Below are 19,843 nucleotides of genomic sequence, written 5' to 3' on the forward strand. Positions count from 1 at the left end.
GATTTTGGGGTGTGAGGGCTGTAACTTGTACATCTTGGTCTACATCTTGGTGTACATCTACAGCTTGGTAGTCAAGTTTTGAATGAGGAAGTTGCAATTGTGCAGGAAAGCCACTGACAGCACTTCCTCAAACATATATATAGGTCTGCCTAAAAAATCTTGCAGGCTGAGAAGCTGAAAAGAGTTTATTGCTATAACCCACCTTTTAAGCACTGAATTGTTCTCAGTCACTGCAAAGGTTTCACCTCCTCTCTTCAAACACGTTTCATGTATTTAGAAACAAATCATGAAAATAAGTTTACAGGACCTTTAACAATACTTAACAGTGAAGTAAATACAAGACGATTTTCCTCACTGTGAGTTCTCTCCATAATCTGTCATCCTTTTTTATCTCTGCCCACATTCCTCCTTCTGTTCCATTATATGTTTTCCACTCTTTGTCATCTATACCCCTCACTATACCTTTTGGTGGAGGCAATGTATTCATGGTGCAGGTATACCTCATGACATGAGCTGGAGTATTTTTATTATCGCATGCAGCATACTTCTTTTGACATGATAATAGTATTATGATTGTTGGAATTATAACTGTCAACAATTATTTTGTCCATATCTACTGTAGATTTGGCTAAAGGGAGGGTTGCGGGTCTTTTTTTTTTAATTAGCACATTCCACACTGCTCTCTAGTGGCCATCAAACAGATGAGCTCATTCCTTCTCCATGCTCTTCCCTTACACAGGATGAAAACATCATGAGGTCTCTTCAACTGTTCGAAAACGTCATCTAGACACCGTGTGAGAACAGGGACGTGGTCTCATGAAGCAAGATGAGAAGGAAAAGCATTCATAAAAAAATAAGACTATGTATATTTAAAAAAAAAACAAAAAAACAATTGGAAGGTGTTTTGTGGGAACATCGCTGGATCTGGGTAAAAGTCCTGTTGACTTTTACCTATGTTGTTTGTTTATGTCCTTTTGTTTGGTGTGTATTTTGTGTAAATAATCATTCCTGTCACTTTTGGTTGAGCACAAAAGTGGACACTCACTATAAGCAAGACCCATACGGCTGATAACAACTGTGCTCTTTTGTAAATCTATTTGTTGATCCAGCAAAAAAGAGCAATACTGTAATGCATGCAAGGGGGAGGATCTATTTCAAGTATGTGTGCCATACAAGAGGACAGTCCAAATGATTGACCCGATTTCTGCCACAGCCATTCCCATATGAGAAAAAAACATATTGTGACCAAATGTGTTCTACAGGTGTCTGTTCAAGTCTCAATGGTGTAACAATACTGAATTAAATGTTATATTTTGTTGCTTCTGCCTCCATCATCGCTGCTCGTCTGTGTCTTTCTATCTCTTTCAGCATAGTTGACATCATAATGTGGGAATTTACGTTTTTTCTCGTCAACTATAGAGGACATTAACTTTGGGAATTTTACTGGCACACAGTGGGAGACAGACTCTGGAGCGTGCATGTGTGTCCCTATGTGAACTTTTTGTGCGTCTGAATATTAAAGCACCATTTGTTGGAGTATGTAATTCTCATATTATGTGCAGCTATAAGCAGACGGTGCGATATGGAGGAACCTTTTGGATTTGGGTCAACATGGTCGACCAAATTTTCACTGTGAAGGCATGACAACCTTATGGTAGAATTCTGAAAATGTGACTTTTCAAGAATGAGCCTGATATGTTATTTCCGAAGCCATTTTGTTTAAGAGCCATTGTTTAGAAGAGTAGTAAGGACATCAACTTCTGCTCATTGTGCCACAATGGTGCACTCTTTTCTCAGAATTAATTGGAAATCATACATAAGGTCAGAGCTGAACTTTTTCAGCAACGACAGTACTCCACTACAGTTCTCTATCTCTATTTTACACATAATTATTGCATTGTGACACTGGATGAGCATAAGGGCTTATTGTTTTTTTTATATTTAGCCATAATCTTACGAACTAAGCTTTAACCACCCACTCCAGACCCCAAATGACTTGGTTTCTTCTTTACTGTACCACTTGTCATTCATTCAAATACTACCAAATTAGGAACAGGCTCCAGTGTGACGGCTTATCATGTACTAGACATACAGTAAGGCAGTACAGAAAGACGGACAACATAACAGCTGTCAGAATGAACTTATGTGCAGTGAATTGTATCAAAATGAATATATTTATCAATAAACTTTTTAAGAAACAATTGTGACATGATACTGGCTGTTTTTATGTCTTTAAACCCATTGTATGAAACGTTGAATAAGGTCACAAAAGCAATATACTGTCATTCACACACACTGTACATCCTTTTATGGCCCATAAACAAACAAAAAAAAAAAAAAAAAAAAAGAATGATGTCCTTATGAGGACAAATTAACATTGAACATGCATCCGTCACCTTTATTAGCCAACATACAAACTCTTAAGATCACGTTCTTGCACCAAACATATGTACAGATGATTGTGCCAGTGCACTGTAAATAAATGGGATAAATATAAATGATCTCTGAGAGGCTTAAGTGCCGTATTATTAAAACATTTATTTGAATCTCACTTAGTTTGGTTTAGCGGGACACACTCAAATTTAGTGCACGTGTACCTTATCTGCTGTCAACCATTTCATAAGTGAGCCTATAGTAAAATGATTTCATGAGATATTGAGTAATAATACCTCACATTTTATGGTGAAAGCCACCTATACTCACTCTCTAATTATAATAAACAGGATAAATACAAGCATAGGAAGACAATGACAATGTGATGAGATATTTTGAGCTCTTTTGTCTTCTTATATTTTGGGGTTATGAAAAAGTCTCAGGTGAAAAAACAAGCAAGTCCCAAGTTTGCTTGGTGATTGACGTCACTCACACCCCAAAATGTGCAAAGTCCAATTTCCCAGCTCAAATGTCTTCCATGCACTCACCACTTTGTCTTACTATTCCCATACATCAAAGTTCAACTGCAGGTGTAATTTCTTCCATTGCGCCCCCAGCCCCCAAAAAGGGGATATCATCATCCTATTGGGAAAAACAGATCACACCCATCGATTCGGACCTTGGTGTCACGTCTCTATTCCCTGTCCTCGGCCCAGGGCTGCAGGTTCTGCAGGGCGTACAGGGAGGAGTTGTGCGCGCACAGCGGGTCGGAAACGGTGGATTCGCCCAGGGACTTGTGCAGGGCGGACTGCTGCAGCTGCAGGATGAGCCGATTGGCCTGCTGACGCTCCGCCTCCCGTTCTTCGGCAGTCTGCCTCCTGACGTGAGGGCAAATCAAATATTAATAAGGCAGATCATAATGACAGAGTGAAGGGACGTTTCACGCAACATTAAAATACAACGAGATAGTATATGGGGATTAAGAGTTAGTGTCAACATTTTGCACATGAGCTGCCAGTCTGGCTGTCTAATGTAATGTCTTTACATGCCCAACGTGAATTGATAAGCACTGGATGGAAGCGTGAACTCCAAACAACTTTATATATATATATATCTTAATATATATAGATTTAAAAAAAAAAAAAAAAAAAATCACAAATGTTATAGACATCACGACACATATAAAATGCAAAAAACGTTATATGTATTTTTTTTTCATCAATTAAATGTGTCTACAGCGTACGTCAAAATATGGGGGATCTATAGATATAATATAAATATAATATGACCATATATGATTTTTTTTTTTTTTTAAATCGACTTCATACATATGTCAGATTCATATGAAAATAGTACATTGAGAGGCTGTAACAATAATGTATTTTGGCAAATTAAAACAAAAAAGTTTATTTAAATATTTCCCATCATGCCTGTTGCCTTTTTGTTCCGTGTTAACAAGGTCGACAAACCGGAAATTGTTTTTACGAAAAATGTGGCGGGTGAACTAAAACGCCCACACACCTCCACTTGGTTCTGCGGTTCTGAAACCAGGTTTTGACTTGGGCGTCGGTCATTTTCAGGCTCTTGGCCAAGGCGGCCCTCTCGGCGCTGGCCAGGTACTTCTGACGGTGGAAACGTTTCTCCAGTTCGCAGATTTGCACCCTGGAAAAGGACGTTCGTGGCTTTTTCCTTTTCGGGGGTGTCCGGTTCTGATACGGGTGGCCTATTCGCCGCGTCACTGAGAATGGAACCAGAGCCGCTGAATGTGAGCAGAGAAACACAGTGAGTCTATGAGCACAAAACTCCATATTTATAATCGAAATACAATTTTTGTGATGGCACTGTCACGTTGTTTACATGGTGCGCATTAATTGTTGCACTGATTTAACTCGTGATCTCGAAACTTCAGTATCTTTGATTGATGATGAATTTAAAAACATTATTTAGTCTACATTAGATACAGGCTGCATGCAATCATTTTGTATATTATCACTTTAAAAAAAATCCCCAAATTGCAGGGAAATTATTGCTCACTCTTTTATTTTTATTTTGCATATACACATCTTGAATATTGACAATGAAGAAAGTGTTTGAAATGCTTTTACTATAGGAAAGATGAACTCCAAATATTAGTCTAGCCCACTTGTATATCTGAGATTTTTTTTTTTTTTTTAAATTTTTTTTAATTCTGCTATTTGTTCGTGTAAACATAGTATAAAACTTTCTATAGTTTCTCTCTGAAATAATTTAGGCCTGTCTTTAAATGCAATCGTGTCAATGTAAAGTACAACAAAATTAAGGTTGAAAGTGCAGCAATTGGTTTTGTAGAGCTGGATGAATTGGGTGCTATTATTATTTTGTACAACAATGACGTGAAGGCTATATACGGCCTTCGCTTACGACGTTTGTCATATACCAACCTGGTACTTAAAATAAGATTTCAATTACAATAATATTTTAAAAATAAATACAATACAATATAAAGTATATTCAGCCTACCGGATATTCGTTCCTTAGCGAACCGATTCCCTATCCAGGGGAAACACAGTCCTCCAAATCCGGGCACAGCGCTCTGAACTGAGGTTTGCGGCCCCGGTGCTGTCACCGGTCTGTGAGCTGGAACTCTAATCACTCCTCGGCTTCCCGCACTCCTGTTCTCCCCGTAGCCCGGCGCTTCCACCGGAGGCATGACGCCGGAGAGGGAGATGGACAGAGCCGTATAGGAAGGTGCGCTGCTCCCAGTCGGGGTCGCTAAACTATAGAAAGCATCCCCGGCGCTTACATCGCGTTGTCTCCCGGCCCCGGTGTCTGTGTCTCCCAGGATCTGATCGATGCCGAAGCTGATGGGCTCGTGCTGGGTTGCTTTAGGAGGAGGGCTCGGTGCTTGCTCCATCTCGGCGGGTTGGAGTTAAAAGTGGATTTTTGATTTCTGCAGAACTCTCAACTGGGTCAAACTGGTCCTAAAGTGAGAAAAGTCTCCATCTCTGCCCGGCGCATCCAAGCTGTTTGGGTTAAACAGGCCTCTTTGTAGCGACCGAGTCCTCTTGTTGTGGCGTTTGTTAAACTTTGATGGGCGTTTGTGGTACTCCATCCTCCTCCCCCAAAACGCGGTGATGTGGCAGCTCCATTCTCCTCCTCTTCACTTCCTCACCTTTCATTGGCTGGCATTGGGATGACTGAATGAATGTTAATGTATACAGTAGGTATAGGACGACACCTTCGCAGGATGAGCAAAATATACCAGCACGAATAGAAACTGAGTTTTCCAATATTTCAACGAGGTTTTTAATTCAATTAAAAATATATATATCGCAATTACTTTAAAAAGTATACGATGACTTGAAGTACGCTTCAATTATTTTTTTCAAGCAAATTTCCATTAAATATGATATCCAGATAGCATACCGACATTGAATAAACGTTGATTTTTCCATCAAAATCATCAGTATGGTTCACATCGAAATTTTCGACGTCAAGTGACGTTGAAACAACGTTGTTCTATGGTATGTCAGGCGATGGTTGGGTTAACATTATTTTATAGTTGATGAACTAATGTTGACAAGTAGTTGATTTATGATTGACCGGGAAATATGATTGAAAAGTCATTGAATTATGGATGAGCGGGCGTTTTGGTCGAAAACATAATACTGACACATGTTGTTCCAGTATTATTAATAATCGAAATGACGTTTAGGTTTTGTAAAGATTTCAACTTTAAAACAACACTAATTGATGGCGCAAAACTGACGTTGATTCAACGATATTAGATCGACAGCGGAATGTTGATCCAACATTTTTTCAACCTCCGTCTGCTATCTGGGGTTGTCTATTCCAAACTTTTCATCTTGACAGACACTGTAATTTAGTTTTTTCTTCTTCTCTAATATACGTCAAGTAATTCAAAATCTGTGGTCAAAAATGCTTCTGTGTATTATAAAGAACGACCACCTGCACTTCAGATAGCATTTTTTTTTTTTTTTGGGGGGGGGGGGGGTAACACTGTCACTCAAAACTGAACATGATTATCTTTTGTCCATGCAGCTTTTCTGGAATATTGTTCAGCATATTCTGGGCACAAATTCTACTTTAAGGTATGCATATTTGATCTTGTGTATATGCATTCAAATTAAATAACAGTTTATTTACATCTTTAAAAAAATTTTGACATGGGATAATGACTTTACATGGTTGATTGAGCACAGGACACATGCATTCATTTTGAAGGCAAGCACTCGCCAGCATGCCCATTGAGCTTGGCAGAGTTCTTGTATGTGCTTACCTCGTGCCACATTCAATGGGCTGTCAAGGCACGGCCATGGGCTACTTTAGATAAAGTGCCTGAGCCCTCACATCCAATGGAACAGGCGCCCAAATTGGCCCAATAATCACATTTCCACCAACTTGTCTCAAGGACAGACTAATGCGCTCTCCCCTCGGCTGCGGCAGGGGCCTTTTTAGGAGATCACATTACTTCACTCTAACAAAGCACAAGGTTCAATTATTGACCAGGTGGGTTTATTTGGTGGCTCTTGTAAAGAATTGACCACTAATGCGTTTTTATGTGCTGCAGTTTTACTCCTCATTTGTACATCAACAGACACTTCTGTGATCAATTGTTCTTTAGAACACATGCACATTTCAATGATGCTATGCTTAAAATAGTTGTTTTGAGAGGTGTTTGTGTATAATATGAGTGCCTTGTTTAACCGTACTAGGACTGTATCTGAGTTTACATACTATTTCATTCAAATATTTTGCAACCATAATGATAGAAAAAGTTTTATCATTATAGTATAAAAATTATAGAGTATGTTAAATCTCTTGATTTTAGGTTTACCAAGAGGCATTCGATTTGCGAATTTACATTCAGTGGAAAAAGAGTAAATAATAAATAAAGAGGCATATTTGCTCTGATATCCAATCGTGAAGCAATATGAGCTGGGACAGGGCCCGGGGTGTTTGTTTGGCAATATGGACAGAATGACTTGAGTGCGTGAGTGAGTGTTGGCGGCCCCAGCCGCCATATGTGAGCTCACCAGTCGCTTTTGATGGAGAGAATTGGTCTGTTAAAAGCTGCCATCGGTTTGTGTTTATGTGTCTCTTGGTAACATTTGCAAAAATTAATCTCACTCCTTAATAGCGTCGTTGCGTGAATAGAAAATAAGATCTCAGACAAAGCATTTACACGGCTATTTTTTTGGTGCACGCCAGGAAAGCGGACGCAATGGTGATGAAATGTGTGATAAAAATGATAAATGTGAACATTTAGCCACGACTGCTTTATTGAAGGGGTGCTAAACCCGCACAGAGTTTCCACGCACCCACTGTTTGAAGATGTAATCCTATGTAATCTGGGATTATGAGAGATTATGTCTCATTAATTGACAAGAAAATTCACATTCACTCGGTGTTAAAAAGCCTTTATGGACGTTGTTGGGATTTTTCATTTGATCGAAAAAATAAATATCCAACTATCACTTTTAGGTTGCCACCAAAATATTAAACACATTATTGCTCTTTTGACATGCAGCAATTAAGGCCCGCATCAATTCTGTCGCCCCCTCGATATAAAAGATGACACTTTGACGCCAAACGTCCCCAAAAGAAACGAAAACAAAAGAGTGAAAGAGTGCGATTTGTTTGAGAAATTACCACTTGATCTGCATAATCGGGGTGTGCACGGGCTGCAGCTCGGTACCCGGGGGCTGCGTTTTTATTGCTTGTCTCCTCAATGTTATCAATTTCACCGGCGCGCCTCACTCTTTATTTTTTTTCTTATTCTTTTAAGGGGGGGCAGGCCGGCTGCTTTTGAATAATGAATGACACGCTTTTATATTGTCGCTAAAGTGCCCGTGATGTTCGAATATGAAAAGGCAGCGGTAAGTAATAGTGCATTTAAAGGGGATGTAGTGTGTTATTATGATGTAAAGGAGAAGCGGAGAGTGAGATGGGAGAGAGAGATTGTTTTATTACAATAAGAAAAGATGAGTTTGCCTCGCAGCCAAACGGGGGAGCAGTTAATGAAACTTTACCGCAGCTAACGATTTCCCCTCCCTCGCTCTTAAAACAGCCCTTATGAAATATTTAAACTCTTTAATATAGGTAGTATTAAGCCCAAAGACAGTGCATGGCATCGGCCATCTGACAACATTTACAAGGCTGATGATTCCTTTTTAAATGTTTTTTTTTTTTTTTGTCTTCTTCCCCTAAGTAGGGTAAACAAAGCTTTACGGGCCCAGCAGCAATCGAGGCAAAGTCGTGGAATAAATCACATCACATTGAGTGCAATAAAGCCACAATGTGTTTTACTGTTGCAGGGACTTGATTTAGTCGCATTTACGCATTATTTTTTTTCTTCCTCCTGCAGCGGGGAGTTGCATCTTCTCCGACCATAGTGGAAAGAAGGAGAGGAGGGGGTGCTTCATGCATGTTGGTGTCGTGTTTCATATTGACATGCTCAGTGGGATTGTTGCACGAGATGAGAGATATGGATCCCCCGTTAGGGACTGTGTAGGCCAGGACCACCATCAGAAGCATCTTTCTTGTTGTGGTCTTTGAACTCTGTGTGTATACTATTTATCTACTGACTCCTGGGATAGTGCATTCAAGTGAAATATCACTTGTAAATACCAATTAATGGTGAGGAACGCTGAATATTTGGCACACCAATACAATAAAAGGAAATGCAGGAGCTGTATGGCAAAAGTTCACAGACATTATGTCAAATCATTAAACTATTGAATGTCATAGATGTACCATAGTTTTTACAGTTTATACAGTGTATCACAGGTCATAGCAAATTAAATATATTACAGTATGTTATTATTAAATACCATCTTCGCTATAGCCTCAATTAAAGATCAGCATAGGCTATATATAACTGCTGCATTTTACTATTGTATTTGTGTGTGCAAGTGTAAATAATCTTGTGTCTGCTATCACTTCAATTGAATTCCAAACTCATCATCATGCACTAGTTATGTACATCTGTATCCTGAATCCTAGACCTCTCAGATACAAGATACCAACCTGTTGGGTATATTCACTATATTAGGGCTGCCAATTATTATTATTTTTTTAAATTGGAATTTTCACACTTTTGAATTTGGACTAATAACAGAACGTAAAGTAACGTTAAAATATTTTGGCACAAATGCTTTTTTTCATTGTCAGATTGTTATAAACTTTTTTTCTTTTTGCATGCAATGTTTGCTCAAAACACGACATATTTATATTTTTGCAGAATCATCACATAACTTATCCCTATAGTTGACAATATTGCAACAGGTACAATCGGCAAGTGTGAATTGTCCTCCAATGCATATTGACAATGTCCTAGTAGTGTTCCTGCTAGTAGATGTGCCAAAAACATATGGCTGGGTGGTAAATGGATTTAATGAATTAATTTGATTTTTTTTTTTTTTTTTTTTTTTTGTCCTGGGCAATGTAAAAAAAAAACTGTCATTCCGAAAATTTCCCTCAGTTCACTTGTTTTAGCATATATGTTTTGCCCTTGTTGATCTTCCATAGCCTTTGCTTTGCATTCTCCTCCCCCTTGGCCTGCAAAGCATAACATGCATGGCTACAGTGAAAGAGAGTGAAACTTTCCTTGCAAAAAAAAAAAAAAAGATTTGGAACTGGTTCAGTTTTGCGGCAAGAAACGTGGTTCTGTGACTTCACGCTATAACATTTGGATAATATTCTTTTAATTTATTTAAGTATTTTATCCAAGACAGAAGGAAATGATGGTTACATTTTTCAAATACTCACGAACTGTTAAAAGCAGTTTAACACATACGCTGTGAAATTCCTTACACCCAGGAGCAAAACGAAAAATACTAACAGCTCAAGTTTCTGGCTAATTTCATTTTATTTTGAAATTGTAAATTGATTGGGGAAAAAAACATTAATTTGGAGCACACTACTGTTTGCACCAGTATATGGATCAACCTGATTGCAACCTGCCCTGTTTTTTCAGTGTTTCAGTCATTCCTCCATGGTTAATGCAAAGTTGCATCATGTGGTGAAAAGATTATGTGATTAATCTGTGTTGTACAAGATTAATGTGACATTTTTTTGTGATTTATCATAAATTAATGGTTTAACAGACAGCCAAATATTATACTTATTTGTACCTTTGCATTCTTCATAAACAACATGACATCCTAGATTTGTATATGAACATGGTGAAGTAGATAACGTTGATGTTTGAGATGACATGTAGGAATAACATCATTTGGAACATGGTGACATTATGAGATGACCTATTATTCACAAATGGTCAAGTTTGTGCTTAAAAGGAGAGCCCGAAGCAAGGAGGGGGGGCAATAGGTTTTTGCTGGACTTGTCTGTCCAGGCTCACATGCCTTGTGTACCGTCTGTCAACCTCTGCAAAGATTCCATAAAACTTTTTTCATTTTAAGTCATTCGTTCCGGAGGGCTGTCTCTATCAAAAGGCAAAATCCTACAAAAAGCAAATTCCGTAACAATATTCATTCCCTAGCATTCACTTAGCCGTTTGGCAGAGAGCAAGCATTTCTTCTTCTTTTAAAAAAAAAAAAAAAAAAAAAGTCAATTTCTATTTGCATTTAGCAGTTTATTCACACACAGAGTTAAATTCAACAAACTAAATCTTAAAATACACAGGTTGTACTTAATGAAACACATACTGTACTTCATTTTACAAACATGCAACATTGTCTCTGCGCTCTTACTGACAACTCACAATGCAAAACTAAGCTCGCTAGCTAATGACATAGTATCAATTTGTCAGTATAAACCATCTAAATATTTGATATTCGAACACAAACAGTGCAGCAAATGAAACGGCACTTACAGAACCAGGACAGTTGAAAAACAGGTTTCATCTGTACATACTCTATCAGACCACAAATAAACTCAACTCATAGGGACCAAAACTGTGAAAAATTGCTACACATAGTTAAGGGATACACATAATAAAATAATTATTAAATTTGAAAAGTGAAAGTTCAAGTGAAAGTGTTTTCAAACAATATCGACACAAAACATTCAACAGATTGTATGACATGCTGTAATGACAATATCAAATATCAGGCAGTACTCAAATAATAATGTCTTTATTAGATGCTATTAGTATCTGTATTTCTGCATATACACCTGCATTGCTGAGCTGAATAATAATGCACTCTCAACAACAACAAATAAACTTTTATCATGCACTGTTCACACAAATCAGCAGTAAAGACATCAAGATGTTTATTTAACCACAAAGGATGCACTGATATGTCATGTGAAGGAACAATACTCTTGGACAGCAAATGTGCGTGTGTGAGAGACGCGGAGCATGTCTGGCCTGTCTGATGGTTGAACGCATGGGTGCCTCTTTACGCTAGTTAAGAAGAAGGGAGCGGAGGATGAGAGGGAAGGATGTAACCACACTGGTCAGAATGAAAGGGAGAGGAGGATGAACGGTCATGTGAGAGAAAGACTTAAAGCATTAAAGGACATCATTTTGGGACTGATGATAATTGAACACATGTTTGGACAAGAGGGTTCACATATCCTTTTTGGGGATGGGATTTGACTTCCTAATATTTATTTTTCATCTGCAGGATTAAATGAGATACTTTTAAATGTTGGCCAAACGGAGAGAATATTACTTATGTAATTAATTAATTCTCGGTCTCGCTGTAGTGACCTTTGAGTGATTTATACTGTTGCGGGAGCGTGTGCCAGTGTGCTGTTAAGAGCAGCTGAGTTGTCTTGAACGCCCCTGGTCTGGGGGCTAATGTGCTAATTCATTACTGCTTGTCGTCAAGTCACATTGTGTCAGAGCTTCGCTCGCCTTTTCTCTGTCTGCGCTCTCTCCGCTTCATAAAAGGCGATTATCCCGCATCGCCACCGTTCCACCAATTTTCCCCTGCCTCTTGACCTCCTCACCCCTCCTGTTGCCTGCCCACAGGGTGCTCATGCAGGAGAGAAGAGGGAGGGGAAGTGACAGAGGACCAGCTGCCACCAGCCATAGTGCACTGGTGCCTGGCAGAGGGAGCTGTACTTCAGCCTCCTGCTTTGCAAGGCCTTCTGGACCCTCAGGGTAGTAAGGCTGGGGGTTTTGGGGGGCACCAGCCTCATGCCACCAGCCCCACCTGCCTTGCTCCAGGCATAAGAGTGTGACTGATTTAGGACATACACATTAACTCATGTACACAGCCGCAGCACAGTCACACACGCCTCTAAAATGTCCATATGCCTCTAGAACTTTTACGGTAGAAAGGCAGCAGAGTCAAGTCTTCACGTAGTGTGCCAAAAATGTCATAATTCACATTTAATTGGTGCGTAATTGTAGTAAATCTCAATAATATTGTAATAATTCATTTTGCCAGTCCAAAATTTTACTTGATAAGGTGACAAGATGTGACAAATTGTAATGTTTTGATTTCAAAATTTTTAATGGAAGAATATTCAAATTTAATGTACCGTCATTTTTGGACTATAAGCCACTACCTTTCCCCTGTTTTCCAACCTGTGATTTGTAACCCAGTCGGGTTTATTTATGGATTTTTAGGGACTAATCAGTTGCGTATCTTTTGCTGTAAATATCCCACAATGAATCTAGAATAAATGTGGACACTTGAGGCTCACCATCCAGTGCTGCTTATATATGAATAAACACGGTTTACTTTAAAAATTTGGTGGGTGCATTTTGTAGTCAGGTGACCATTATAGTCCGAAAATCTGCCGTGTGTGTGAGTGGGAGTGGGTTGTCATGCAACACATCCTGAACGTAAATGCAATCTGGCAGAAAAATATAAGGCAAGCTCTTTTAACGACACATTCCACTCTTTTCCAAGCCACAATTGTCTTTTCACTTTTACCATTATGTTCATAAGGTTTGCAATTACAGACAAATAATTTAGGTAAAGAGTTCCTTGCAGTGAATTACTGATAACTGCAAATTTCTTAAAATCAACAATGACAAATATCCTTCATCAGTTGTAATCACACATGTGCTATGAGTGATATTATTTTGCAAATATCTAAAATTCAGGTTTTACTAAGGTGCAGCTGAATTAATAGTCATTTTGAATAGTCCCAATTATGTTACATATATCTAGACTCAAAATTCCAACGACTCAAAATGTAATTAGGACTACATGAATTTTGTCATGGCTAAAATTTTTAATTCCGAATAGTCAGGTTTAGCTGTGGACTTAAATCTGCTCATCATTTAAAAGATGCCATGGGTTCTCTGCAAGATCATACCTTTTACTCAGCATCCAATCAGTCTGTTCACAACCCCTAGAGGGCATACTTGAATGAAATCTGGACTCGCTTTGAAACCATATCATCAATCATTGTTGTGCGTGTTTTGCATCTCCCAGAATTCTCTTGGTACATTTGAATCAACTGCATTTTCTTTAAAAAAAGAAAAAAACAAAACTTTCTAATGTCATTTTAAAAAAGGATTCTCTGACAAAATGTAACATTTCTCATTTTTATTTTTATCTTAGTAGCCTACTTGTTTACTTTTTTAGACTAAATTTTAGTCGTACCCTGTAAAGGAGATAAAACGAAAAGCACTTGAAAAGCATGAGAAGGTATATATATATTTTTATCTATACCTTTACACACGCTCACCCAACAACATACAGACATGTACACGCACACACACTGTGAGGCACTTTGCTGTGAGGCGTGAAAGAGCGAGAGCTAAGTGAGGCCACTCCTGAGCGCTGTCCTCTATATCGATTTCCCATTATCAGTGCTCCCTCCCAGTGGAGTCATTAGTGTTGGATCAAACAGACAGACAGAGAAGGAGACTAATACCAGTCACTTACACCAGCACGGGGGGATCACCTTTCCTCCCTCAGGGTAGAAAGGCCGGAGAGGAGCAGAGGAAACGAGGGGAAAAGAGGATGGATGGTAAAGGGGGGTGCATTGGACGGACGAGTGAAACGGGCGAACAGATGGGGATGGCAGAGAGGAAAAGGAAGGAGGTGTGGTTTCTCAGTGGAATCTTTGAGTGGAGGATACTCTGATCACTTTATTTGAGTCTCTTTTCAGCTTTTGAAGGTCCAGCCTCTCTCACTCTCGCAAAACTTCCTCTATTCAAGATACAGAGGCATCTTATTTCTGAAGTCCCAAATGGTCAATCATTTTAAGGACTCAATGATGAATGGTTTTCATGAAGCCTCTGAGTAAGCGAGTGAGTGGAATATGAAATGTGAAATGCTCATTGTGCCGCTATACTTTATCATTTCTTGAATGTTTTCATTCTCGATGGATTCAGTGAATTTGTACTTTGAATCAGCTCCATCCATCTTATTCACGTCTGCCTGCAGGCCAGTTTAGAAGGTAGTGGTCAGATACACATACACACACAGGACTCAGACGGGGGTGACCCTGGTCTGACCACCTGCCGACCCCCAATCTGTTCCCCAACCTCACACCATGAGAGTCCGGGGCACTCTGGGATGGACGGGCACACTCCTACAAACACACACATTAACATACACTGGTTGGCAAAAAGTTGAACGTGTGATGTGACGGATATCTCATCAGACAGTGCCATGTGTGTGGGCAACATGCGTGTGGACGGGGTGTGTATGTCTTAGTGTGTGTGCTGCCGTATCCTCTGCCCCCCCCTCTGGTGTTAATTGATTCTTGGTGAACTTTGCTGATTGGTGTGAGGACCCCCAGAGGCTGGCCCAGTCTCCTCTGATGCCCCCTACTCCTCATTTGTATGGCACCTTTACACACACATACCCACAACCACACACTTGCTTGCAGTAGGCCGCGCACAGTTTGAATATACAATATATGGTATATCTCTATCGGGCTTCATATACCAGACAGACACATGCACATATGTCTATCAGGGGGTTTTCACACCCTGGTAAAGAGGAAGCTGGCTAGCTGTCATGAGCAGATTGCAGATCATGAGATGCTTCATGGAAGACAAAAAAAGTGTGTCTTTGAGGTGTGTGATGAACAATATAGGTGTGTGTCGGTGTGTTTGTAGGACAAGGAGTAGGAGGCAGAAGACAGTAAGAGAGATGAATCTCTGCTTATTAATTTCCAGCCGCGGCCCCTCTGTGAGATGTTAATATAGGGCTGATTGTGGCTAATTTCTTATTAATTGCCATCAGCGAGTACACAATGGCCAGTAATGCGGCTAATTTGTTTAAATGAATTTGGTTATGTGCGGCATGTTAATTGCTGCAGGTGGGTAACATTATACATCCCTTCCACACTCCCCCCACACACACACAAAACACTGATACTTTGTTTGCAGCAAGACATTTGACAGAATATTTGCATTTGGTGAACAAAGGCATATTTTACATGTATATGTGCTTTTCCAGTTGGCACACCTGCAGCCTTTTTCAAGTTTAACTTCAGAATTTGAACCTCCATCATGCATCACGTTGTCACGTACTGAGCATAAACATATGAAATCTAGGGCACGTTTTAAAATTTAATATGGAGCACGTTTTTAAATTCAATTTTGTGGTGTACTGTTTCGATAAAGCAATCTATTGCAGAAACAACAAATTGATTACCTTTAATAGTACATAATTAAGGCAGAATATTAAAAAAACGCCTCGTCATCAGCCACAAACTACAGCTATAATTTTCCTAGGTATTTAAAAAAAATCTGAAATGATTATGTTCTTAGAATGGTATTGATTGTTGTTTGTTTTACTTTGTTGCAATTGGTGGCATTGAGTCGCGTTTACCTAATGTGATCCAAAGATAGCTATACAGCTATAAAGCTACACAGTTAAACATTTCAAAACAGTTCTACCATTTTGAGAGAGGAAGTAAACTGTACATTTTTGACAACAGCACACCAAATTATAAAGCCCAGCTGCCAGATTTACGAAGAAAACCATGTTTTTTCTCATATAAGCCACACTGGACTATTAGCCACAGGTGTCTACATTGTATTATTGCTGTCCTTCTCAAATATTGGGGCGCAAAGCGATGTTGTGGAGGGTTGTATGTGACCTTGGGGAACATACTTTTTTTTTTTTGCCGTACTAGAATAAGGTGGAATGATACATCTACTCAGTGGATGGCATTAGCGCTCTCATTTTCAGAGGGTGCACAATATTTTTGCACCAAACAAGAGCACACAGTAAAGAGCAGGAGATATGACGTTTTGAACAAATCCTTCAGTGACACCATGACAAAATATTTGACAGGGATGTCGGAGATGTTTCCCAAAACCCAAGATGAGGAAATATGACAGCGTATGTAGTAGAGATGACCTGATTGCAAATTTTTGCACCCAAGTCACTTGATTTTGAGACCGATAGTCCTGATCCGATACCGAAAAAAAGTTTTTAAAATGTTTTTTATTTGAACAAACATGTTACAGTACTGTACTTTTTAAAGTACTTCCTCTTCCGCTTTTTCCAGGAGTGTTGCCGAGAATAAAACATAATTATTTTTGTATCTTTTGGCAATGCCATTGCATTTCTGGAATTTTTTTTTTTTTTTTTTTTACTTTTTAGCCCTTAAAAAGTAAAACAAAGATAAATTAGGCCTAAATAATATTGGAAAAACTATCATTATGATTTTTTGTGGGATTTACGATATATTGTGATATTTAAAACGTTTTCACCTGATAACTTGAACAGCTCTGTTTGGAATAGCCCTGAACGACATTAGGAAAAAATAGCATTGCGATATATATTGCCAAGGCTCCACAATAACTTTGTGCACTGGTGCGCCTAACTTTTTTCTCAAGGTGCACCAGCACAAAATGTAGGCGCACCCACATTTTGCATCGCATCACCTTTAACGCCATACTTTTAATCACGTTCCATAACATTAATATAATTCATTCATCTTCACAACTTCTTATCCTCACGAGTGTTGCAGGGGTGCTGGAGCCTATCAAAGCTAACTCCAGGTGGAAGGCAGGGTACACCCTAAAGAGGTTGCCAGCCAGTCACAGGGCACATATAGACAGTGTTGTTAATAATGGCGTTACTAACGGCGTTATTTTTTTTCAGTGGTGAGTAATCTAATTAATTACTTTCCTCATCTTTGCAACGCCACTACCGTTACTAAGGATGTAAAGGCGTGCATTACAATGCGTTACTAAATTGGTTCAATGATGCGAGTAAAGTCTTAGAGACACGAAGATAAAAGAGCGGGAGTGGAAAGGACTGAAGGGAGTTGTGAGTTGGTAATTTTTTAAGGTAAGATTAACAACACTGCATATAGACACACACATCGATTAACTTCACACTCACCCATACGGACAATTCGGAGTGTTCAATCCGCATACTATGCACAGTTTGTTTGGGATGTGGCAGGAACCCCGCAACCCATGCAGGCAGAAGAACATGCAAACTTCAAACAGGAAGGCCGGAGCCGGGATTGAACCCCTGATACCAGAACTGTGAGGTGGACGTGCTAACCACTGTTCCACCGTGTCGCATTCATAATGTAAATAACTTTTAAACAAGAATAACGTGGAAAATGCTTGTCTTCATTAAAAGCTTTATTGAGTGAATACACTTAAATTCACTTGCGCTTTCACGCCCACACTGCCGAGAACAGCTTCTCACTTACACAATGAATGAGTTGCACAGCTTACTTATGACTAGGCTAGGTGTGTAACAGACTTAATGAATATTAACACATCGTGCCTTTGATTGTAGAGCTACCAAGGGTTCTCTGGTCAGATCAATGCTACAAACCTGTTAATCATTGTTAACTTTAGGTACCAAATACATGCTGCAGTTTGGTTAATCTGCTTAGCAGGAGGGAGGGGGTGGCGCTGTACGAGCATGAATCAGAAAACCTTTTTTTTTTTTTCCCTTCTTTTTTCCCCAATTAAAAGCCCAATCATTTTCACCAGATCCAGATCCTCTGAAAAATGGCACAATCGGCCCAATTTTCGATCACGTGATCAGATCAGGATATCCCTAGTATGTAGCGTATGGCTTCGCTATTATTACAGTGGGAGACAAGTAAAGATCAGTATGTTTACTGTGCCTAAAAATGCTTACAGCAGACAGCATGAAACCAAATCAATTAAAACATTACTTAAGACTCATTCAAGACATTAGACCCCAATCACATTGAGAATCCACTTGAGATTTTTCAGCGAAAACGTGCTGGTCGTTCCACTTTGTGAATGCTACATGAGTTAATCACCTAGCACTGTTAGAATCATATAAGGTGGCATACCAAGTTGCTCGGTGCAAAAAAAAACCCACACCATAGCAAAGAAGTTCATAATGCCTGCAGCATTAGACATGGTCTCAGTCATGCTGGACAATATACAAGTGATGCAAAAATAAAAACTGTCCCTCTGTCCCATAACACTGTCATTTTTAGTTGTATAGAGTTCATTTTACCTACACTTATAAATTCGTCAAACCTTTCTTTTATCCCAGGCAATAGTAGGTGGTTTTATTTACCTGACATGTTTCGGTGAGCACTTCCGCCTTCGTCTTTTTTTTTTAAATTAATTTTTGTTTATTCGGTGAAATTATTTGCCATACTGTTCTCTGAGTTGTTTATATGTTGCTAATTAATTTGACTTTATTATTATTTATTGATTTAATTTTAGTTGTATTTTTTAATATCAAATGGTAAAAAAAATGTACCTGTACCAGTGTATGTTTACAGTTTGGCTGTGACTTTTTTTTTCCCAGGCAAATTTATGCGCTTTGTCTTTTCTGTTACCAACAAAAAAAAATGTTAGTAAAGTTATACTTTAAGTTGATCTATATCACTTTTTTCTTTAATGTCAACATGGACACAATGCTATGCAGAGGTGTTCTTACTGTATAATAATTTTATAGACAAATGATCCTTTTTACAGTGGCAACAGAAAGTTGGGGGCGCAAAACATTTACTTCTTCCTGGGGGAGCGTAACAGAAAACAATTGAGAAGCGCTGTATTATGAGATATTTACACCAAAAGACATTAGCCGGTAAAAATCCCTCAATTTATGGCCTCAATTATTGTCTGGAAGTCATGGTAAATAACAGGACAACTGTGTTGACATAGCTATTTTGAACTGTCCATAGTTTACTTTACCTTGGCTAAGGCCCCAGTTTCAGTTGAGTATAAGCCCCCAAGCATGCATGATGTTGCTTCAGCCCTGTATCACTGTTTGTACAGTATGCCGTTATTTGGGTGATGAGTGGAGTTCTGTTTGTGCCAAACAAATCTGTTAAAATTATACCAAGTTTCACTGAATCACATTGGTTTTTTTCCCTCTTATGTTCGTGAGGTTTCACATTATTAGATCTATACTTTGAAATCACAAACAAGGTGGTGTGTAGACCCTTTATCTATCCATGCTGCTGGTTTAGAATGGTAAAGATGATGAGCTGAACACAAATCATGATTGAGACAAATAAATGGTACATTTGAGGTGTGTCAGAAAATTTCCTGGGCTTCACAGAAGAGATACAGTGGTACCTCGACATACTATCGCTTTGACACATGATGTTT

The 19,843-nt window shown here is 39.0% G+C and overlaps 3 protein-coding genes across 7 annotated transcripts in view; 2 read left to right on the forward strand and 1 right to left on the reverse strand.

Annotated features, from left to right (window-relative positions):
* Positions 1–2,193, forward strand: part of kcnip1a (Kv channel interacting protein 1 a) — a 115,363-nt gene extending 113,170 nt beyond the window's left edge. For both annotated transcript variants that reach the window (XM_057850280.1, XM_057850281.1), the window contains one exon: positions 740–2,193. In XM_057850280.1, the coding sequence (XP_057706263.1) occupies positions 740–787 (48 nt within the window). In that variant the 3' untranslated portion in view covers positions 788–2,193. The remainder of the gene's footprint in view (positions 1–739) is intronic.
* Positions 2,194–3,067: 874 nt separating this feature from the next.
* Positions 3,068–5,266, reverse strand: LOC130924413 (T-cell leukemia homeobox protein 3-like). The gene is made up of 3 exons (XM_057850964.1): positions 4,873–5,266; positions 3,895–4,132; positions 3,068–3,251 (listed from the first exon to the last, which is right to left on the reverse strand). Exons 1-3 carry the CDS (start codon positions 5,264–5,266, stop codon positions 3,068–3,070), a joined length of 816 nt encoding a protein of 271 aa, XP_057706947.1.
* The window catches only part of LOC130924409 (dedicator of cytokinesis protein 2-like), a 315,198-nt gene continuing 299,214 nt past the window's right edge, over positions 3,860–19,843 (forward strand). For 2 of the 4 annotated variants that reach the window (XM_057850959.1, XM_057850958.1), the window contains exon 1: positions 3,860–4,155. Coding sequence is in view for 1 of the 4 variants with exons in the window: in XM_057850956.1 (XP_057706939.1) it covers positions 4,118–4,138 (21 nt within the window). In the remaining 3 variants the exon portion in view is untranslated. Of the gene's footprint in view, positions 4,156–6,414; positions 6,465–19,843 lie in introns of all 4 variants that reach the window. The other 2 variants (XM_057850960.1, XM_057850956.1) reach the window with 2 other exon arrangements.

This window comes from Corythoichthys intestinalis, chromosome 11 (genome assembly GCF_030265065.1).
Source record: "Corythoichthys intestinalis isolate RoL2023-P3 chromosome 11, ASM3026506v1, whole genome shotgun sequence".
Classification (NCBI taxonomy): domain Eukaryota; kingdom Metazoa; phylum Chordata; class Actinopteri; order Syngnathiformes; family Syngnathidae; genus Corythoichthys; species Corythoichthys intestinalis.